This window comes from Dipodomys ordii, unplaced genomic scaffold, assembly GCF_000151885.1.
Source record: "Dipodomys ordii isolate 6190 unplaced genomic scaffold, Dord_2.0 Scaffold56, whole genome shotgun sequence".
Classification (NCBI taxonomy): Eukaryota; Metazoa; Chordata; class Mammalia; order Rodentia; family Heteromyidae; genus Dipodomys; species Dipodomys ordii.
The window spans coordinates 1,514,821-1,537,893 of NW_012267272.1; the positions used below are offsets into that span (position 1 = coordinate 1,514,821).

Consider the following 23,073-nt stretch of genomic DNA (forward strand, 5'->3'; position numbering starts at 1 on the left):
CAGCTCAAAACACCTAATTTTAATTGTGAGACCTACAGGTAACAGGCATAAGTGGCAGAAAAAAATACAATTACCAAGCTGGGTACTGGTGGCTCTGTCATGTAAATCCTAGCTATTCAGGGACCTGACACCTGAAGATCATGGTTTGAAGTCAGCATAGGCAGAGATATTCATGAGTTCTTATCTTCAATTAACCAGCAAAAAGCCAGAAATGGAAACATGGCTCAAGTGGTAGAGTGCCAGCCAAGTGAGAATACAGGGCACTGAGTGCAAGCCCCAGTACCAGTGAAGGATGGACGGATGGAAGGAAAAGAAAGAAAAATACTATTCCCAAGTAGGTAGAAGTTTTGATTAAATCTTTATATTGTACAAGCTTTGCCTTTCTAAGCACAGTATTTAAACCTCCTCAAAATCTGAGTTTAGTGTTCCATTATGGCCCCATACTCCATCTGATCTCTTCTCATTTAATTCAAACTATTCTTAGTATTTGATTCCTCCTTAATAGACAGCCATTTTGGTACTACCTACATTGAGAACATGTCAAGGCGAGAAGATGTGTTTAAGCCAGCTCCTTCCACACGCACCCTAAGCCCTCCTCAGTCCTGCAGCACTCTCTACCTTCCATGCTAACGTCTCTCACAGGTGGGCCACTTTTTGTATTTCCAACATACAAGACCCCCCAGCGATGCCTATGGTATGGTTCTCAACAGTTCCTAAAGAAATGTTAAAGTTATAATTTTTTAAATCAGATCTTGATGTTGTTAATAAACTCTCTCAAAAGAGACAGTTAATATTCTTAATGAGTATAAAACTCTGAGGGCAGGGAATCTTGTACTCCCAGAGCCAAGAGAACTTGGAGCATCAAAGGGAAACTTGTCAATTAAGTGCTGTCACATTAACACTTTCAAGAAATAATAAATATATGACACTGAGCTATCCACTGAGGGAACAAGCCAAGCAGGGTGTCAGAATTCACTAATTATGAAGCACTCTCAATATAGCAGAGATATGAAATTGGTCTAGAAAAATCCAGTCTCTTAACTGATGCTCAGTGACTTCAGAAAGACTCTCAAAGCCACATACCACTATCAAATCAAAACCACAAATGCTAGAAGCAATGGAACATTTAGTTCCTGCTTCTGGCCTGCTGACCAGGACACCGGACACACCGGGTCAGACGCATCCCTTTGCCATCATGTTTTGGTTCTTTAGTGTCCTTGGTACTATCATGCAAAGAAAGGCACCATTTCATGATGAGTAGTAACAAATGAGCTGTAATGGAGGTGTTATGAATGTAAATCAGGCGAGGCCTGACTGCAGAAAACAGCAGCATCTGGGCTTGCAGCTTGCAAAGTAATGAGACTGATGATGCACTGGCACTGGGTTTGATCACTTCATCTTGTTCCAGCGCACTGCTGGGGACACCAAGGGAAGAGGCAATGACCTCCTGCCCACAGCTCGCACAAACACCTAAAAGTTGAAGGGTTGGAGACTGATCCAATCCCCTTCTTCTTCTCTTCCTTGCCAACACAGGCCTTTCCTGGAACTGATGGTTTCTTAGCTGGGGGCGCAGCAGAAAGCAGGATGAGCAGGTTTCTGCCATATGAGACGTCATGTCTGAACATGTCGACAGTAATTGGCAATTCATTTTTCATCCGGAAAGCAGAAACAGGTGTATGCTACCTTTGAAATCTCCAGCATAAACCATGCTGCATCCATTTCTGGTGCAGGCACTTTGTTGAGATCTACGCCAGTGGCAGGTTAGTGTACCTTCTAGACTCTCCATAGAAGGCTTTGTCTCATAAATACTTAGATATTTCTGTAGTCCCAGAAGCACAAGAGAACAAAATGAGAAAGAAAGAAAGAAAAATCCCAGTACACAAAAGCAGCCCTTGGTCTTTCTGGAGTAAATACTGTTAATTAACAAATAACTGACTTCTCTGTGCTTGAAAGATTCCCACAATGCCCATGAAACAGAGTCAAAAAAAAAGAGAGAGAGAGGTTTCAGTTCTTGAAATGAGTATAAAGCCAGATACAACACTGCACTGAGTTTCATGCCAACTTCATCCAGAAACACTAGCTGGGTGACTTGTGAAATGGAGCCAAGAGCAAGAACTCTCCTTAATGAGCACATCTATCAATTTTCAAGGGATGCAGCTGATTACCAGCATTTGGACATACAAATTCACAAAAGGAACAAGGCAATTTAACTGTGGCCCACTGAATGAGAAGGCAGAGAAAATAACTTAAGGCAGCCATGTGAGCAAGTGGGGGATGGCTGGGATGCTTGGCGACACGCTAACATGTGAACATGTGTGCTTTCACTTCAACATGCAGGGAAGGGCCAAGATGCAGGCTTTTACAAGTTTTCAAGCATTCTGCCGGGACTCAATAAGTAGTATGAACAAATTGCCGCATAAGACTAATATCTTAAACTGTGCCAGAGCCACGGTACAAATGTTCCATTTCCACATACTACTCTCTTCAAACCTCCTTATCAAAAATAATTTACCAAATTTAAACAGGCCTATTGACATGGTTCCAGGCTAAATGGTAGTGAAAAAAGTTCCCCCTCCCCTAACACATTCCCCAGCAACACTGGTCTTCCTCCTGGAAACACTGGAATTAGCTTACAGATTTCCTTATATGCCTGAGAGCCATAAACAGTTCAATAGGCAAGTGTAATTTCAGAAGGGTAAGAAAGCTAATTCTTCAGAAACAAATAACATGATGCATTCCTATGTCTATAGTAAAAAAAAAAAAAAACCAACATACTGAATGAATAACCTTTTGAGATAAGAAATTCAAATTCTGATTTAAAAACCATGATTGTGGATAGGATTAGTAACCAGAGTTCCTTCAGACTGTGATATTATTTGGAGCAAAGAATTAAAAATTGAGAATTTCAAGTATTAAAAATTTCCCACTTTTAGGGTCTGGGAAGGTGGCTCAGTGGTAGAGTGCTTGCCTTGCATGCATGAGACCCTGAGTTTGATTCCTTAGCACCATGGAAGCAGAGAAAGATGGAAGTGGCACTGTGGCTCAAGTGGTAGAGCGCTAGCCTTGAGCTGAAGAGCTGAGGGACAGCACCTAGGCCCAGTTCAGCACCCATGGCCCACAAAAGGAAAAAAGAAAAAAATTAGCATTTTTCTTAATTAAAATTAAAAATGAATTCAGGGTCTCAAAGATATAATTGACATATAAAATGCTCTGATCATAAATGTTCATATTGCCCTTAAAGTCATAAACCAGTGTTACTATCACTCAGAGTACCAGAGACTTGTGTCCCTTTGCAATCAAGTCACTATCTTCATTAAGCACGTCCAGGTTCCTATTGGTATCATTCTATTTTTGGACTTCATCTAATGGAATCTCACACAGTAGTATTGCTTCACATCTGGCTTTTTTTTTTTTTTTGTGTAACACACTTTTCCATACATGTATGGATGGCCTATCAGATAATGCCCCCTTTGGGGTTGTTTCTAAAACATTGCCTAACGTGAATGAACCTGCTATGAACATATGTGTAGAAATCTCACTGTGGATGTAGCTAAGACTGATGTAGCTATGACTGCTGAGTCATAGATAAAGAACATGTTTAAGTTTTTAAGAAACTTTACAAGTTTTCCCCAAGTGGTGTTTTGTTTTGTTTTTTTTGTGTGTGTGTGTGTTTTTTTTTTTTTTTACCATTTTAAACTGTTACCAACAAAACACTAGAATTATAGTTTTCCACATCTTTTTGGACAATTAAGTATTATCAGTCTTTGGATTTTAGCCATTCAGACTGTTTTAATTTGCATTTCCTTGGCAACTAATAATGTGGAGCCCTTTTCATGTGCTAATTGGTCATTCATATATCTCCCTTTGAAGTGTAAGTCATCTGCCTATTTTGAAAAAAAAATTCTCTTAATGGTGTCTTAAGATGTGCAGAACTTTAACATTTTAATCCAATTTATCAATTTTTGAATTTTGTTTATATTCTAAGGAAAATCAGAGAGCAAGAAATATGAATCCTTGACAGACTGAGTCCATGAGGGACAGTTTTGTAATTATTCTTTAAAAAGGGCAAAAGAAACCCTTGGCTATAAGTACAATCACCTGAAAGTTCTGGTGTCAACTTTAGTAAGTGGCTTTATCTAAGGCACTTAGACAACTGTATAGATCTATAACCTAAATATCTGGTGGAGAACAGGGAAGAAGTGATAACATATAGAATGGACGTGCCAAACCCTGCAGTCATAACACAAAAGCAAGTGGCATACTATAGCTTACCCTGTACAAGATTCCAGAGCTAATCCTGCCAGCTACTATTTTGATGGGTAGACAGCATCTTTGATACAATTTTTCACCATGCTTAAGTTTTAAGATGGTTAACTTTGTGAATTTGACATGAGGACATTATTTAAAGTCTACCTTTCCAGAAGTCTTGGGCATTTTATAATGTGGCAGGTCAGTCAGACAATAATTAACTCTAATTGGCCCTCCCGCCAGCTCACCGCTTTCTACCTGTAGCTGAGTGGCTCTTGAAAAGCAAAGTAATGTTTCCTTATCTTTGAAAGCATCAAAGGGAAAAAAATCAAAGAAATTATTTTAAACTGGAGCCCTTAAAAAGTAAGTGAACTCTAGTTCAAATCAGCAAGAGGAAGAACTCAGTAACTCCAGTTAGAAATAACTTTGGGGAACTCGAAGCCATGTAACTAATTACTCAAATAGAGGGAATCAATAAACAAATTTCAAAAGACCATGTACCCCAGAACTCACAATGTTCTCATTTAACATAGCACGGCACAAGGAAAAGTAATAAGCTATCACTTTGGCAGGATCTTCATTTATCTAACTAACAGGGTACAATTAATATTTCATATAGCACGTAGAGTACACTAGATTCTTAATGGATCGTATTGATTAAAGAAGAAAGTTCAATGTTAATGTTCCTGTAGGGGAAAACAGAACAATTTGTTATCTCACAAGGAAGAGATCATGAGTTTAGACGCTTAGGGGCCATGAACTTGAAGGCAACATGACTAGCTTCACTCATTTCCATGCAGGACATTAACAGATTACATTAACAGAAAGAAGACGTGATTGCAAAGGGACACAAGGACCTTCTCAGGTGTTGGGAATAGTCTCTGGTATTCTGAGTGATAGTAACATTGGTATATGACTTTAAGGGCAATATGAACACTTATGATCAGCACAGTTTTATATGTCAATTATATCTTTGAGACCCTGAATTCACTGTGAATCTTAATTAACAATGAAATTAAATAACTGGGTTGAAATTTAGTGGAAATTTATGACTGGCTTCTTATACAAAGTCTAAGAAGAGCAATTTAACAATCCCCAGCTATGAGCTGGGACAGAGAAGAGAGCTCTAGATCACAGCTTTCTCAGCAACTATTTCACCATCTATGATTTCCTCACACCTTATATAGAAGGAATAGAGAAATTTCCACAGTGATCCATCCTACTGAGCTTGTGACCAAATGCAGGCATTCAAGAGATGGCTACAGTTTGCAATGACTTTTTGCAGAAACAGGTAACACTGTCTGTCCCGTTTGCAGGCCTGCTCCCGTCCTTCTGAGCCGTCTAATACAAGCAGCTCTGCCATCCTGTCCTGCGCCCCTCTGTAGAACAGAAATGGAAAAAATAAAACAGATGAAGTCAAGCTGGATGCTGGTGGCTCACGCCTGTAATCTCAGGAGGCTGAGATCTGAGGATCATGGTTCAAAGCCAGCCTCGGCAGGAAAGGAAAGTCGGTGAGACTCTTATCTCTAATAAACCACCAGAAAACCAGAAGTGGTGCTGTGGCTCAAGTGGTAGAGCGCTGGCCTTGAGCTGAAGAGCTGAGGGACAGTGTCCAGGCCCAGAGTTCAAGCCCCACGACCGACCCCTCCCAAAAAAAAACCCAGATGAAGTCTAACTACTGAGGATCTAGTTTCCCAGCACTTCTATTATCTTAGAATAAAACAGTATCTTACATTAAACATGGAGACTCAACCCAAAGAAGAAACAGAAAGTAAGCATCTAACCAAATAGTTCTGGAAAGTCTCCAATCTTGGGCTGGGGGGAGGGGGGGGCGGTCAATGACTGTATGTGCTTATTATAAAGAATGCTGCCAAACAGCAGGTCTCTCTTTCCTTGGAACTACTTTGGTGAGAAATGAATTTGGGAGAAAACAGCAAACAAAAAACAAAACAAAACAAAAATACCATCACAGCTCAAGAGCACTGCACAGCTCTGACTGGGTCTTCAAGACCACTGTTTTCTCCGGACAAACACCAAGAACATGAATCTTTACCTTCCATTTCTTTCAGTGGAAGCAGGAATGTTTCTCTGTCACTGTCTCTGTCTCTTTCTCTTCCCATTTCTTCCTACTTTATTTTGTTAGCCTGAACTAAAATAAATCCTTGCTAAAGTATTAAAAAAAAGAGATCAAAAATCATTGAATACATAAACTGCTTTGTTAAATGGCCAAAACAATGCAACATATACCTTACAAAATTAAGAACAGTGAGGAGGGGCGGGCTGGGAGCGTAAGGTGTGAATGTTGAAAGGGGTGACCAAAATGCAGTGTTCACAAACTGCTTTGTTGAATGGTAATGCCTTTGTACAACTGCTTAAAGACAATAAACTATTTTTTAAAGAGATCACTAAAAGAACTTCTTTTTGTAACTTTAAAACCTTTTAGTTTGCAGGTGCTGACAAATGCAAGGATGACAGTTCATGGTTCACACTTTATTGATGGAAAAATATAATACGGACAAGTCAGAGACATAATAAATAATCTGCCTGGACTTGGACATTTTAAATAACAATGTTTGTGTTACAATTTACTGGGAATTTACCATTAGTTTTCATACAAAGTCTGTTCTTAAGCACAAATATATTTAACTTCAGAATTATAATCCTCATATTCCACAAGGCAACGTGAATTACTATAGAAGCTGACGTGGATGAGCAGTTGTCTAAAAAACAAACACCAACAAATAAGCTTAAACTTCTGAAAAGGCAATTGTAACTAAGAAACTCAGCACAAAAGGGACAGGTATATTTACTTTATCTAGAATTTTGCCTCTTCAATTACTCTCTTACTGAATAATCAAGATGTTACTTGGCTCCAAGGGCCACAGGGAATAAAATGTCACCACTGCAGCTGTTGTATTTCCTGCTCACAGCCCTTCAAATTAAAAAAAGGGGAATAAGGCCCAATACAAATGTAGAATTTAATTAGTTAGTAAAAGCCCAAATCCTTGCCTGAAGCCCTGTTCTTCCCAGAATACCGCATTCTTTTCTTCTTGTGTAAACTTTTCATTATGAAGGAGACATCTTTATAATGCAATAACTGTAGTTATAATGTAACTGCGGGTAACATAACTCCCACATTAGAAAAAGCAGCATGTTCAAGTAATGTCGCTTTAATACAATTTGTGTTCAGCAAAAACCAAGTCAACTTGGTCATTTAGAATTTGATCAATGTGTATTAGTGTCTTACTGAGATGAACCATTTGATCATTTCAAAATTGATCAATGAGAATCAGAGATAAAACATTTATCATGTGCATTTGGCATATTAGATCCATTCACACAGCACTAAAGTAGGTTATAAGTAGACATCAGTAAGTGTTAGAGATGAGGTACAGGATCCGTCATCTGGGGATACAAATACATGGACAACAGCATACAAGACTTTTGATCAGCAGAGTTATTTGATAAAGCAGGTGGAGTCACTAAAAATTTGGAAGAGCTCAACTTCAGAGAAGCCAGAAAGAGCAACACAGCCACACAGACTAGCTTAAACTTTTGAAAAAACTTTTAATTAAAAATTTAGGCAGGAAGGTAGGGAACATAAATTTACCTCACTAAACTTCGAGACGAGATTGAAGCCTATTAATCAGGGTAAACTTGGTACCTGCAGCACAATTAATTCTATGAATCTAATATTTCCAAACTGAAGTTGCATTGACATTCAGGCACACCGGCTTATGCATCTAACGGAATTATAAATTCACCAGTCAAAACCTTATTTAATTATTTTACAGCCAATTAGGCAGGATCTTTAAGCAGTGTTGGTACAACTGTCCACGATCCACATGGTAATTACAGAGAACAGGAGAAACACCTGCTGGTTCCATTGTCACCCTCAGCTTCACAGATTTCTTTCAAAGCACAGCTATCAAAATCCATACCCAAAACAGAAATAAAACACCACCAAAAAAAAAAATTCAAGGACATTTTAGAGTTAAATCTCTCAATACACAGTTTTATCTGTCGAGGTTTGCATAGCATTCTCAGATATTGTAACCCCACCTCAACTAGTCCTTCAGGGCAATTCATCTTTTAATTCTCTGTAAGGCTAACCCAAGCTTCTTCCCAGGAGCCTAAATTTATAACTCAGGTTTCAAAAACTTCATTCAAAGATAAAAGTGAAAAGTCCTTCTACAATCTGGCACACAAAGGACCATTACCTGTATTCATGCACCATCTCAGAAAATTATGCGCCTTCACAGGAGCGTCAACTTTCAAAGAAACTGAAGTCAAGTTGGAAAGTCATACCTCTAATGAAACCATTTGAATAACATCAGTAGGGCTCTATGTCACTTTCCATGCATATTTCGTTTTCTATTATAGAAGGCAGAGATCTGTCACTTCATTATCTTAAGGACAGCATAGGAATACAAGAGCAATTGATCAACCAGTCCTTTTTAGACTTTGTTTCATGACTGCTATTACATTGTCTTGACAATGTTTGTATTGCCTTTAGACATTTTACATTTGTTTGGTATGTGCTTTTTGTTTTAAAAGCAATTGCATGAGCATAAATACTCTGACAGCATTTCCTTTTTAAGGCCTGGTCTATGGGCTCCAATCTACACAGAGTGCTCCAGTTCCCAGGCTGCCAGAGAACATCACCCTGCAGCAGGACCACTGTCCTGCCACTGATTGCTTTGTGAGCTTAGTCCTGGCTACAATGTGGGCATCCTGCATCCATGTCATTCCTCTATTGAAGAATCTATCTGCATATAGATATTTGTGGGATCAAAATGAAGAAATATCACCTATGGCATATGCTTTTATAACCTGAAGATCAATTTAACATTTATGTGGTATTAGACCTGTGTGAAGGACTTTTTTGGGAAGGTATAAGGGCCCGAATCCAAGGCCTCATGCATGCTAGGCACAGGCAAACTACCTTATCCTAAGCACCATGTAACATTATTGAATATATTACTTTACTACTCTATAACTGAGAGGATAGAATTAAAGAATGACTACAGAACACAAATTTTATTCAGCTCATCTACAGCATGGTACCAATACCATGGAACAATAGCCAACATCGTAAGTTGTTCTATTTAGCAAATAATAACTATGGTGATCAGGTCATATAAAGTGCAAATAAAGATTGTCTTGTTGGAATAGAAAAAGAAATGGTAGTTCTGAAAGCTGAATGTCCAAAAAAATGTTGAATTTGCTTAATGATTTACATATTACAGCTAAAAATTGAAAGCTGTTATGAACAAAAGTTCCTGCAGGAAAAGAGACAGTACAAATCCTCTATCTTGTCTTTTACTTCTTACTAAAATGAGGATGCACGCACACGCGCGCACACACACACACTCACACACACACTCACACTCACTCACTCACATACCAGAACTTAAACTCAGGGCTTTGTGCTCCTTGTGCTCACTCAGCTTTCTTGCTTACGGATGGCACTCAACCATCTGAGTCAGACCTACAGTCTGGCATTTGCTGGAGATGGAGTCTGGAGGATTGTTCTGCTCATGTAGCTTTGAAGCATGACCTTCCGACCTCGGTCTCCTACATGGCTTAGGATTACAGGAGTGAGCCACTGTGACTCAACTGAGAAATAATATTTTTAATAGCTTAATATTTGTTGTGATATAACTGTCTGGTCATCATAGGACTTTGGATTTTTTTTGGAGTTTTTAAAAAAGGTACTTAACTTTTTCTTCTTTGGAAGTAGTGGAGTTTGAATTTAGGCCTCACGCTTGCCAGGCAGGCACTCTACTACTTGAACTACACTCCAGCCCTATTTGCTTTCATTATCTTTCAAGTACATTTATACCGAGGCTGGCCTGGGCCCCACACCTTATAATTGTATGTTGTCCTCCAAGCTGGGATGTCAGGTGTAAATCAAAATACCTGTCTTTTATTGGTGGTTGAGTGAAATGGCTCACTTGAACCTTTTGTCTGGACTGTCTATAAACCATGATCCTGTTGATCACTGCCTCCTTTAGCATTTCATGAGTGAGCTGCTGTGTCTGACCAGCTTTTAATGTTACAACGTTGTCTTCCTTTTGTTCTCCTGTGATGAAGTCTAAGTTTCATGCTCGTATGATCCTGCCTGGCTCCTAGCTGAACACTCAGAATCAAACAGGGGGCTTCTTTGTAGAAAAAAATAGGGAAATTGTACCACTAATTCTTCAGTGTTTAAATGGTTGGCAGCCCAAACTACACCTGAAGGACCAAAGTGTGAGCTAATGCTTTAAGGTGCTTACAATCACCTTATTAGTTATCTGGTTGCATTTACCCACAAGAGGGATGTTAGTTGTGTTCAGCTATAAATGCGCTCTGCTCTCATTTTCTTTATGGTGATTGTGTGTGATGGGCTATAATAGGTGCATAATATTGTCCTTTAGATTACAACTTAAAAAAAAATCCATCTCCTCTACTTAGGATGCACCTGAATGAACTCAACTTCCTTTGGATAAATCTTCCTTAAAATCCTTCAGTGCCTAACGAGGGACTGCAGAGTGCTCAGAGATCTTCAGGCAAGGCTTGCTGATGCTAATCTGGTTGTAGAGACAGGAGCCAGGCAAGACATTGCTGTTCTGCAATGGAAAGAGTACTGCCTACTGCCTTGTGGAAGACTCAAGGGTCATGATTACCGGAGATGGTCCAACTTCTAAGGAGAAACATAGCTTTCCTAGCAATCTCTGTTCCATCAAAGATAGTAAGCATCCTGTACAGTCAACACACCATCACTTCCTAGGGGTTTAATGTAAGCTATTATGTAATACAGTAACTCTTGAAATCCCTTTATGGTGTGTAAACTTGGTGTCTCTGTTTGTAATGAAGTTAGTCAAATAGCTTTTCCTTGACAAAAAGTGTCAATATAGTTCTCAAACAACTCTAAGGATCAATAATTCACTAAAAAAAAAAATCTCAGAACTGACCAGAAGCTATTAAATCACAGGTATGGCTTATCACAAGGAAAATGATAGAACCAGACAAAGGTGGAAATGCAGAGCAATCTGAAACAGAGGTAATCTGGATGTGTCCACTACCCCAGGACCACTGACCTGGTGTCAGAATATGATAACTCCCATCAAGTAATGTCAACCTGTGAGTAAGTGTGCAGAGTTCTATTGGGCCTCATTACATAATATGATTGGCTGCTTGCTCATATTCTATAATTCAGTCAACCCCATTCCACTACTATTGAATGGACTGAGAAGTCCACAAAGAATATTAAAGGCTTAGACGTTACCAGTGCCCTTGGAGCTAGTACAAAGCTGGCTTCTCTATGGTAAATCTACAAGCTTATGACAGTATAGACAGATGAATATAGGATCTTATAAAGAATAGTGTTTTAAACCAGGTACCAGTGTCTCACACTTAGAATCCTAGCTGCTCAGGAGGAGGAGATCTGGAGAATCCAGATTCAAAGCCAGACAGACAGAAAAGTCTGCAAGACTCTATTTCTAAAATAACCAGCAAAAGTCCAGTCTGAAGGTATGGCTCAAGGGGTAGAGCAATAGCTGAGCAAGGAAACTGAGCAAGTATGAGGCTCTGAGCTCAAACCCCAGTACTGGCAAACAAACAAACAAACAAACAGAGAAGGATGTGGACTGGGCGTGGTGATTGTGAAGTTCTGGTTCAAGGCCAGCCTAGAGTGAGAACTGTGCCCCCTCAATAAATAAATAAATTAACCAGGCAATGGTGGGTTCTCTCATTCCATCTTAATCTGTGAGTCATTTTTAGAGGTCTTTTTCTACTGCCCCCAGAAGAGATAAGTTACTAAGGAAGACTGGCCATTTTTATCAGTCTTAATACACCTAAAACTACCCTTTTTGTTTTTGTTTTTGTTTTTTTACAAATCTTAGTGAACATAATATCCATTACCACACAAACTGTACTGTAGCAGAAAATAGTATCTCTATGTTAAGGTTTAATCATTTTTTTAAAAAAACAATTTTTTTATTGAGATTAAGTGATTACATTAATTTCACAGTATTGTGGGATAGTGATACTTTGTTAAAGTCACAAACACATTTTTAACCTTCACAAGGCAAATTGTCATTTTATCAAACACTTACAAACATGCACAATACAGGTCAGAGCCCAATGCAGTCCTTTAACTAAACCTGTCACAACACCCTTTTTTGCTTCATTAATGTGCACATGTGTTTCTCACAGGGTGATACAATGGGATCATTTATACACTTAGGAAAAAGGCTTAATGATGTCTTCTTACTGACAGGAGAGTTGGCAACAGGGAGAATGTACAAGGCTACGGGTCATGGACACTCTGATCCATCAATTACAGAACATTCACTTGAGCATCCCAAGGATTAACAGAGGCAGAATTTAACATCACCTCCATAATCAAGGGCAAGGTAAAGTCTACGGTTTAAATGCTTTCAGGGTTCTTGTTAAAGAAAATAAAGATAGTTTAAACATGAGAAAGGTAGGTAGCCACACTTGGACATGTCCATTATTTCACTTTACTGAAGTAAATGTTTTCTGTAATTCTATTAATAGAGGTGGCAATTGAACATCACCTTCATAATGAAGGGCTTTCTGTCTTATATACTATTCCAAATGAAAATTCTATTATGTCGCTTCTACTTTCCTTTGTTCATAAAATGCATGAAGTTTCAATAAGCTTTCATCAATTATCCTATATCCTATTGTTGGTACAGCACAGAATATGGCCCTATTTCACTACCCCCAAAACACTTCCACGTACTCTACAGTCTCCATAACGAACTCTTCGCTATTCAGAAAGCTATAAAATTGTGTTTTGTCTTGTTAAGAAGAGCAAATAATCACAGTAATGTTAAAAAACTTACTTGAACTTGGCTTCTACTTCTTCAGCAGCTTTCTGATATTGCTCGGTGGTAACTTTGTAGAACTCTGAGCTCTGTGAATAAAAAAAGCATTTCACTATCTAAGAAGACAAAATGTGTGGAAGATCTACGATTTTCAAAAAATATATACAACCTTGTTTCAGCCACTGAAATAGTGTAGAGGATCTCTTATCTAAGTGGCACATGTAGATTGTATTTACAGAATAAATGTTCATAGTTGCAACTCAACGATATTTGACCCTCTCTTGAGAAAATTCTTAGCTTTGAAAGATTACTTGGCTCTACCATTGCCAGGTCAAATGCTGTTTGATCACACATTTACATTTGCTTATTAGTCTATTAATGTTCTAATTCAGATGTTTATGCATTATTTCTTTCACATAATATTTTGTCTTCAAGCTGGATTCTTTGTGGAATGGAAACTAAAACAGTATCAGCATCTGTAATAATAACTTATTCAATAGAAGTGAAGGGTAGCCTTAGGTACTCCACTACCGAATCTACACCAAAATGACAAGTCGCAATGGGAAGTGATGCCTTTTCTAGGGCAGGAGAATTTAGAATTATCCATTGTGTCTGGCTGTTTAGAAACCACTCCTCCGGTAGGACTAGATGAGCTCTCTCAGACTCAGTGAACTTCCCTGCAAAATATACAGCAATACATAAGAACTCAACCCTGTGATACATAGGTCTAACCCTCGCCCCCTCACTCAGGCTTCACCCGTGGGCAGGACTACAGTGGTTTATTTTGTAATAAATCATTGGCAGTTGGGGAGAAAATGAAAATGAAACCCTCTTCACACCAGCGACCCCTCTGCATTTCACAATCTGGGTTGCCCAATGACAGTCACATCCAGGTTTCTGGGATGTAGATAAAATCAATAGGTATGTGATTAGCCATCAGGCTCAGGGTGGCTGCAGCCACCGACAGGTCACCATTTGAGATGATGAATGGCTTTCTATCAACCTATAGTCCCCTACGATGCTAACACTTACTATAATCTTATTTGGGCTACGATTTATCTTTCTTGCACCTGATCAATAAAGATGAACAGAACAGTTGTAAGGATCGATTGTAATTTTTTATCATTTTCAAGCACAAAGGTGCATTTCTGACACGAAGACAATATTCTAAGTGGACTGCTTCTGCATTTTTTAAAAATTGCAATTTGAGTGATCAACTGCACTAGTCTATATGTGAAGAGGTTTTAATCCATCTGTGGGTCTAAAGCTACCCAAAAGCCATTTATCTTCCCAGATACTGTAACTTTAAGTTATATCATACCTTCCTCTTACACTTGCAAGATTTTCTCTCCTTTACAATATATACTGGTCATGTTGATTTTCTTTCCCAATGTTTGGCTTAAGCTTTTCTTTTAACATTTTTAACCAGGAGGTTAACAGCAGAGGTAGTTACTAACATATCACTAACAACAAAGAGAAACTCCCAGATTGCTGTGACTGGCTGTCAATAGGCATTCTGCTATTGAATTATCTATTAACATGTGGACAAAACAGTATCATCTGGATTACTACCTCCGCTTATTTTTAGCAGTGATGTTGTGGCACATGGACAGGACTGGGTTGAAAGACTGAGTTTCTGGTTCTGTTCTGTGACCCTGATTCACTCTTACCTCCTCCCCCCAGCTTCCATCTCAGTGTTTGTAGCCCCTAAAATGGGGATGGTGATCTGGCACAGCTACTGTCCACACACACTGCTACAGAAGCTAAAGAAGTCATTTAGGAGATCTGTGAAATCTAGGTGTTTTTGCAAAGTAAGACCAACATCAAAGTAAAGTAACTTCAGAGGAAAATAGCTAATTTTGGTAATTCCACTAAGAATGCTAAGTGGTCAAATTCTAAATGATCTAAAATAAATATGGTGCTTTCTCACAACAATGACCTACAGAAGCAAGAGTTCTTATGGTATCAGTCATTCACACTCCCTCCCCCTCTCCCTTCCCCCCAGCTCAAGCCCCATAATGTCAAATGCAGGCTGATGGTGTCACGATTTCCCACAGGAGGTTAAACACAAGAACCAGAACATGTTTTGCCTGAAAACTCAGCATGTAAAGCTTAGGCCTCACATGTTCACATCAGTGACAGTGTTTCATACTGTAGAAATCTCTCTCACAATAATGAAAATCACCAGGAAACAATATTATATAAATAGCAAGGAGATAAACAGAAATATATGAAAAACATGTAGGTAGTGTTTAATTAAAGTCTCTTTATTCATTCAACATCAGATCCTAATTATCAAAATAGTACATGTCTTCTCAAAAAGTTTTCCATCTAACACAATAGGAAATTATAATAATCATAATGGAAGCCCACAAAGGTTACCTAAATTTGGAAAGATAAGATGTCTCCATTGGTTCCAAAATCCTCTAAAGAATACACACTACTCATTCAAAATCAAAACTAGAACATATCAATATATATTTGCCATCTAGAGGATGAATAAATGTTGAGGGCTTATACAGTAGAGGGAAGAATGAAATAGGCATATTGTAATTTATAGACAAATAGAAAAAAATGCCAAGTTGAAGATACGTGGCAGGCTGCAATTTATACCAACTTTGAAACAGTGCAAATTAGTAATACTGAGTGACATATTCCACTGATGATCTCCAAGGGACAGCAGTTAGGTGGTGGCAGAAGGGATAAGAAGGGGAAAGGGGATAAGAGTTACGGGTAAGAAGGGCCACGAAGGGAGCATGGGATTCACTCATCCTTAAAATGAGGTATGGGGATGCACCCAGCGGTTACGCTGGCTTCAAATATTTCATAATGATGTAAAGACTGTATTCCCCCTTACCCACAAGGGGGCTAATTAACAACAAATGAAATTTTGTTTGGCTAGAACAGTGTATCGGGGGAAGCAGGATATATACAGAAGAGGTTGGCCTGAGTAGAGACTTTATATTTTTCTTGCATACTATGCCCCTACACATACATATTACACAAATGTACTTTTTTCACCTTTTTGATTGTAATTTTAGACTCACAAAAAAGAGGTTAAAAAAAAAGAGCTTCTCACAGATCACTTAACTGTCTCATCTCAACATCATACCCAAAGCACAGGTATCTAGAGTACAACCAAACAAGGGTACAGTACCAGACCCTAGTAGCTGCAGTCATGGGTACTAAGTAAACTACAGGACATTTTTTCCCCACTAAGGTTCTTTTTCTCCTTTAGGATTTAACCCTGGACCCCATAAAGCAATCAGTGGCTGTGGCTCCTTAGTCTCCTCTAACCTGTGACTGTTTCGCAGCCTTTACCAGTCTTTTCCCCCACCCCCGTCATGCCCTTAATTTTTGTGCCAGCATCAGGTTGAACTCAGGACTTGGGCTTCATCCCTGAGACTCTTTTGTTCAGGGTTAGCACTATACCACTTGAGCCACAGCTCCACTTCTGGCTTTTTGGTAGTTTATTAAAGATGAGCGTCTCATGGACTTTCTTGCTTGAGCTGGCTTTGAACTGCAATCCTCAGATCCCAGTCTCCAAAGTAACTGGGATTACAGGCATGAGCTTCTGCTGCCTTGTCTTCCTAAGTCTTTTATGACTTTCATAGCCCTGAAAGACACTGGTCAGAAACTTTTGGCAAGCCTTGTAATGAGGGACTGTGAAGTTTTTCGTGATGAATTGGGTTCCTTCACCATTAGCAAGAATTCCACATAAGCAAGGAGCCCTTCTCAGAGCAGGCCTCCAGGGCTACCTTATGCAGCTAGAACTTTCTAGATGTTGACTTTGATCACTTCTGCATAGTTTCTGCACATCAAAGTCACTGTTTTTCCTCCAGTAATTAATCTCTTGCAGGAGATACTTGGACACTGCATCTATCCTATTTCTCCACAAAGGCTTGTCCCTCCCTTTGGTGTGTCCTTTGGTGAGTCTCTTCTGCCGCAATGATTAACTGGCGCTCTGGCGATGCACTTAGTTTTAAATGGCATTATTGCACACTTAGACCTTATTGATATAATGACAATCTTCATTTCCTTTTACTCAATAATGAAAACTACAGAGGAGCACAGGAAAAGCCTTTTAAAACAAAGGCCTTCAAAGACTGGGTAGCTGTTCACAGTATGGAATGGTAGGTAAACAAGAGGGGAAGTAAGGAACTCTAGAAGGATGTATCTGAGCTTTGGAAACCAATCCCTTCCTTCTATTCTGCTGCAATATCTGGACTTTCTAGCTTCCCTGAGTGACCCTCTGCACTACTGCTTGTCTGAAGCCCACCCATATTACTGTAAGGACCTGTCCATCAAGAGGAGGATGAGAAGACTGATTGGCTTTGGCAAGGAGAGAAAGTGGGGAGGGGGGGGTGATTTGTGATGCTCCCCAGGGGCTGCTAGAGCTCCAGATTCAGCTGTTTAGGAGCTGAGGAGAGAGCTTCAACTCACTTGACTGTCTTGTGAAGCCCTGGACAAAGGCCAATTCTAGGGTTACTTGTGCAGTCATTTGTAGAGTCCTGAATGGAACCAGGAAGCTGCATTTCTAACAGGGATCTCAGGTGATTCTGAACCCACATTGAGGCTGAAAAGCTACTGCTTCCTAGAACAATACACAAATAATCCACTATTTAGCTTGCCATTCAACGTGAAAAACCATCAGTGTCTTTGAAGAACAATGGCAAATACCACTTTTCATAATTAAATGTAGCTATAATCTTACAGAAGTGTTCCAAATTAGCGATGCTGCCAATATTGTCTACAAATCACAGGTGAAACCCTAACTCCCCCAAGAATCTGGCTTCCCATGTTGCCAAGCAACACAGCACTGTGCCTCCCCCAATAGAAAATAAGTCTAAAGTACAGTAATTTAGAAAGGCTGCTTTCATTATGTGTGTTAGCCTGAGATAGTACTTGGTTGTACATGCTGCTGTCTTATTTATTAACCATAGATGAATGTTACTTTAACATCATCATTGCAATGAAGTCTGTCATTTGATGAACCCTATAATTTGTAATGGACATACTTTCATCGACTGTTTCTAATCACAATAACTAAATTTGGATAAATAAGTAATATCTCCTCTCTTATTTCTTAAGAAGGTATGTGTATATTCCTTCTAAACAGTTGACATATGAAGTCTCATAGTCTAACGAGTCCAGGAAAAAACCTGGGTAAGGTGACCTTAAAAACATAACTTATTTTTTGCTTTGGTAGCATACAAACTAAAATTAGGGGCTGGGATGTAGCTCAGTGACAACGTGTGCCTAGCAAGTGCAATGTCTTGGGCTTGATCCTCAGTACCAAAAAAGGGAAAGACCAAAACAAACAAACAAACAACAAAACCCTAAAATTAGGACATGCAGAGAAGAGTATCATGGACCCAATTCACAGATCAAACTGTTCCATAATTTTTATAACTAAAGTATTTCTTATGCATGTATAGATATGTCATAATGAAATCCTTATTTTATACAATTAACATGTTAATAAAAGATAAAAATACAGCCAGGCACCAGTAGTTCACGCCTGTAATCCTAGCTACTCAGACTGAGATCTGAGCCAGCCCAGGCAGGAAAGTCCATGAGAGTCTTATCTCCAATAAACCACCAGAACACTGGAAGTGGCATTGTGGCTCAAGTGGTAGAGCACAAGCTTTGAGCTGAAGAACTGAGGAACAGTGCGCAGGCCCAGAGTTTAAGCCACATGACTGATAAAAAAATAAATAAACATAAAAATTCAGCAGGTATGGTGGTATACATCTGTAATCCCAGCTGTGTAGAAAATTTCCACAGGTATAGGCTCTTCAAAGCCTACTCCAGGCAAAAAGCACAAGTTATTACCTGAAAAATAGAGTAACAAGATCTGGAGGTGTGAGTGAAATGGTATTGCACCTGCCCAGCACGTCCAAGGCTTTCAGTTAATATCCCAATACTGCCCTCCCCAAAAGTTAAAAAGAGTTAAGAAAGGGAAAGACTCACAAAGAACAGATGAAGAAAGAGGCTTGTGATCTTGAAGGGTGGCCTTCCAATGAATGGTTATTGCTTTGCATAAGGCTTATCATTTCTATGTCTGTAAGGAGCTTGACAGCCTAAAATTAAAAACCCTTCCACTCATATTCCTTCTGCACAGTCTCCTGCCTCATCAACAACAAGAGAAATTTTTGACATGATTTGCCTGGCAGTGGTATGGATTTGTGGCAGGTAAATGTGATTTAAATCAAATATTAGAGGTCTGATTTATTAATTTCTTCCTTCCAGACAGAAACCTTTATTGATATGAGCATAAAACATGTTTCCTACCAAGATTTTCTTTGAGAAGGTAGATCTCTTAAATTCAAAGTAGAATGGCAGTATCTTTTAGATGTTTTAGCCCTATCAAAAAATCGGATAAAGGCTGTCTTTCTTTATTAAGTGAAATGAGTTCCTAGAAGGTGAACCGTCTCCAAAATAACAATATAATTTTTTTTTATATTTGGGAGACGTTCCTGTCACCTATCCTACAGGATAGATGAAGTATCATTGGAAGAAATTTTGCATTTTTATTGTTTATATTCAAACATTTCCAAACACAGTTAGCGAAGTGCATGGGGTGCAGTAGAAGACCCCCTACTCAGGCAGTCCTAGTACTGCCTAGTACTCCGGAGTGACAGAGCCCACCACAACGAAGTTATTAACAAAGAAGCAAGTTTATTGAGAAGGTTCCTACACTGACCGGTCAGGGCTGCAGCACAGGTTCGAGAGCTGACACTGTGACCCGGAGGGACCCCCATTCTTTTGTTTTTTAAAGGCAAAATCCATAAGGTTGAGCCCAGTCATGAGCAGGTGACCCATGAGATCGTAACACACAAATGATTGTACAGTCATACCAGACCACACGCAGGTGGCCAATGAGGTTACAGTTTGTCTGTAATGGCTATCTAGCCTATCACTTTGGTTTAGAATGGGACCCAAATTTAGCGGGTAAGGTAGGTCTACCTTTTGGTGGGCAAAAGACGGAGTTTACTGTAAGCACTTGCAAAAGGCGCAAAAGGCAGGTGTCGCCAGTTTGAGCCAGATTACAACCTACCTGTTTTATGGGTCAGTCTTTAACTCAGCAATCAAGGTTGGGTTAGGTTCTTAAGGGAAGGGGGACCCGATGCATTTTTCCACTCTGGGAACTAGGCCCATTGAGTCTAAAATCCCTAAAACAAAGGCAAAGCTCAAAATGGAATCATACCGGCTGGGGCTCCACCTCAGGATCCGCTTCAGGGGAGACTTGGGTTTTTTTGTTGGTCATGGGGCTTGGACTCAGGGCCTGGGTCCTATCCCTGAGCTTTTTTGCTCAAGGCTAGTTAGTACTCTATCACTTTGAGCCACAGATCCGTTTCTGGTTTTCAGGTGGTTACGTGGACATAAGAGGCTTGTGGCCTTTCCTGTTCTGGCTGGCTTTGAACCATGATCTTCAGATCTCAGCCTCCTGAGTAGCTAAGATTACAGGTGTGAGCGGGGCCCATCTTGTGGGGAGACTTTGAATGTCTTACCCAACACGACTACCCCATCTAGCACTCCACAACTCTGCAGCACAGTTGTTATAGTGTGCTGGTTAGGAGGAAGGATTGCAGGGTCACACTGCCAATCCCTGGGTGTGCCTTTGTGGAACTGAACAGGTTTCTGAACCCCAACACATTGCCTCATATCTGCCAAATAGGGACAGTAACAATGATTTCCTAATAGCATCCTTTGGATAGGAAACAGGATTGCACATATAATAATTTCTTGATAGAACCTGGGAGCATGTAACTGTTTCAAAAAGCCATTAAAAATGCAAGTCTTGCAAAGAACAAGTTCTTTTTTTTTTTCCCCTAGCAAGCCAAGCACCACTGAGTGCTGTGTACGTTGTCTGCCAGCCTGGTCAGCATCCAGAGTGCTGAAGCCTATCATTAAGTTACTGGCCCCTAGAGTTGTAATCCAAGCAATGGAAGGCTGAGGCAGGAGGCTCACTAGTTTGAGGGCCTGGCCCAGACTGGGCCACTTAACAAGAGTTTTTCTTCACAAAACAGACATCAACAAATTTTTTTAAAAAAAATCATATTTTCCAACTTAGAACCAATGAAATCGAATAAAGTACAGAAGTATTTTAATGTCAAGACTTCTCATGGCCTTGATTCCCACTCTACACTGTAAATCTCCAATAAATGTTGTCTATACTTTTAAAAAGATCATGGAACTCCAACTCCACCCCTTTCCATTTTTTTTTTTTTTGTGCTAGTCCTGGGGTGTAAACTCAGGGCCTGAGTACTGTCCCTGGGCTTTTTTTTTTTTCCCTCCCTAAAAGCTAGCAGTCTACCACTGGAATCACTTCTGGCTTTTTGGTGATTAGTTGGAGGTAAGAATCTCATGAATGTTCCTGCCCGGGCTAGCTTTTAACTGTGATCCTCAGATCTCAGCCTCCTGATGTGAGCCACCAACACTGGGATTTTAATTTTGAAGTCTCCTGTTGAAGTTCCTGAGGGGAACAAAAACCCCTCAGTCTAAGAGAAATGCAATGAAAATTCAACCACTATTCCAATACTGCACTTTTTGACATGCGACTTTTCCTTTCTCAAAGCCACATTTTCTTATGGGCTATTTTTAAACTCATAAGAAACAAGCTCAAATGTTCAGGAAAGAAGAAATTGCCAATACTGGAAAATGATTCTCAAACTGATGACATCACGATTGTATCATTTTTTTCTCACCACTAGTGGAAAACGAATATGTTATTATCCTGAATTTTGAAAATGTCAGATGAAATACTTTTAAGAAAATTGTTGCTATTTTTGCCCCTTGTTCTGTCAGATCCCCGCAGTAGGTGACAAAAATGGGCCACAATTCTTTCTCCCCTTTTCTGAATTCATGCCCCTTGGGTTCCAGCATGAACAGATGGCGTGTGTACTTCCCCATCTCCTTGATCTGGGCCATGCTTCTGACTTGTGGTCCATGCATGTGGCCATTCCAATATGACACTTCTAACCCCAAACCTTTCTCTTGGAATCCTGCCCCCTCTGGCCTGGTGATGCCAAGTTACCCGTGCTGAGGACACCCCAGCTAAGCCAAACCTCAGAACCACCAGCCCCACTGGTGACCTGCACAACCAACAGGTGAATAACCTGTGCTTATTTCAAGCCACAACATTTGGGGGTGGGAGGGAGTGTTGCCATACAGGAGAGCGGACTAAAGTTCCCACATATTCTGACAACAGGTATTTACATGTGGTCTCTGCTAGTCCATAAGCCCTACCAAGAAGATACCTGTCTTCATTATTACACTAAGCAAAACTCCTGATGTCACCAACTCATTGCAATAATATTAGAGGGACACCAGCAATTCTGAACTGTATTCAACTATACTTCAATAAGACAGGGCAGAAAGCTATATCTAATAAACATGAAATAAAGCCACAATAAGAATGTGATAGTTGGGCACCAGTGGCTCATGCCTGTAATCCTGGCTACTCTGGAGGCTGAGATCTGAGGATCATGGGTCAAAGTCAGCCCAAACAGGAAAGTCTGTGAGACACCAGACACTTATCTCCAATTAACCACCAAAAAACTAGAAGTGTCACTGTGGCTCCAGTGGTAGAGTACTTGCCTTGAGCTGAAGAGCTCAGGGATAGCGCCCAGCTGAGTTCAAGCCCCGTGACCGACCAAAAAAAAAAAAGGAGAATATAAAATATGACACAAATTAGGTCTCCCAGAAATAACTTTAGGCTGAGACACTGCAGCCTGTAATGTCTCCTCTTCCCCCCGGCCCACAAAGATTGCTTAAGGGATAGAGAACCTTTTTTTTTTTTTCCCCCTAGCAAGGGCCATTTGGTTATTTATAACATTTTTGGGACAATACAGGCAGACTACTGAGAGCAACTGACAAGAAAAGCATTCGGGAAGCATCTGCCTCTATTTCATCATGAACTAAGTGATTTCTCAGGTCCTATATCACCCATGGGCTGGATGTTCTCCACCCCTGAGCAATGACT

At 39.8% G+C, this 23,073-nt stretch overlaps 1 protein-coding gene across 2 annotated transcripts in view; it reads right to left on the reverse strand.

Moving 5' to 3' along the window:
* Positions 1-23,073, reverse strand: part of Chchd3 (coiled-coil-helix-coiled-coil-helix domain containing 3) — a 269,961-nt gene that overhangs the window by 37,215 nt on the left and 209,673 nt on the right. Inside the window, exons 6-7 of one of the 2 annotated variants that reach the window (XM_013021713.1) lie at positions 13,104-13,174; positions 6,724-6,968 (exon numbers count right to left, since the gene is read on the reverse strand). In XM_013021713.1, the coding sequence (XP_012877167.1) occupies positions 6,875-6,968; positions 13,104-13,174 (165 nt within the window). In that variant the 3' untranslated portion in view covers positions 6,724-6,874. Of the gene's footprint in view, positions 1-6,723; positions 6,969-13,103; positions 13,175-23,073 lie in introns of those variants that run through there. The other variant, XM_013021712.1, reaches the window with a different exon arrangement.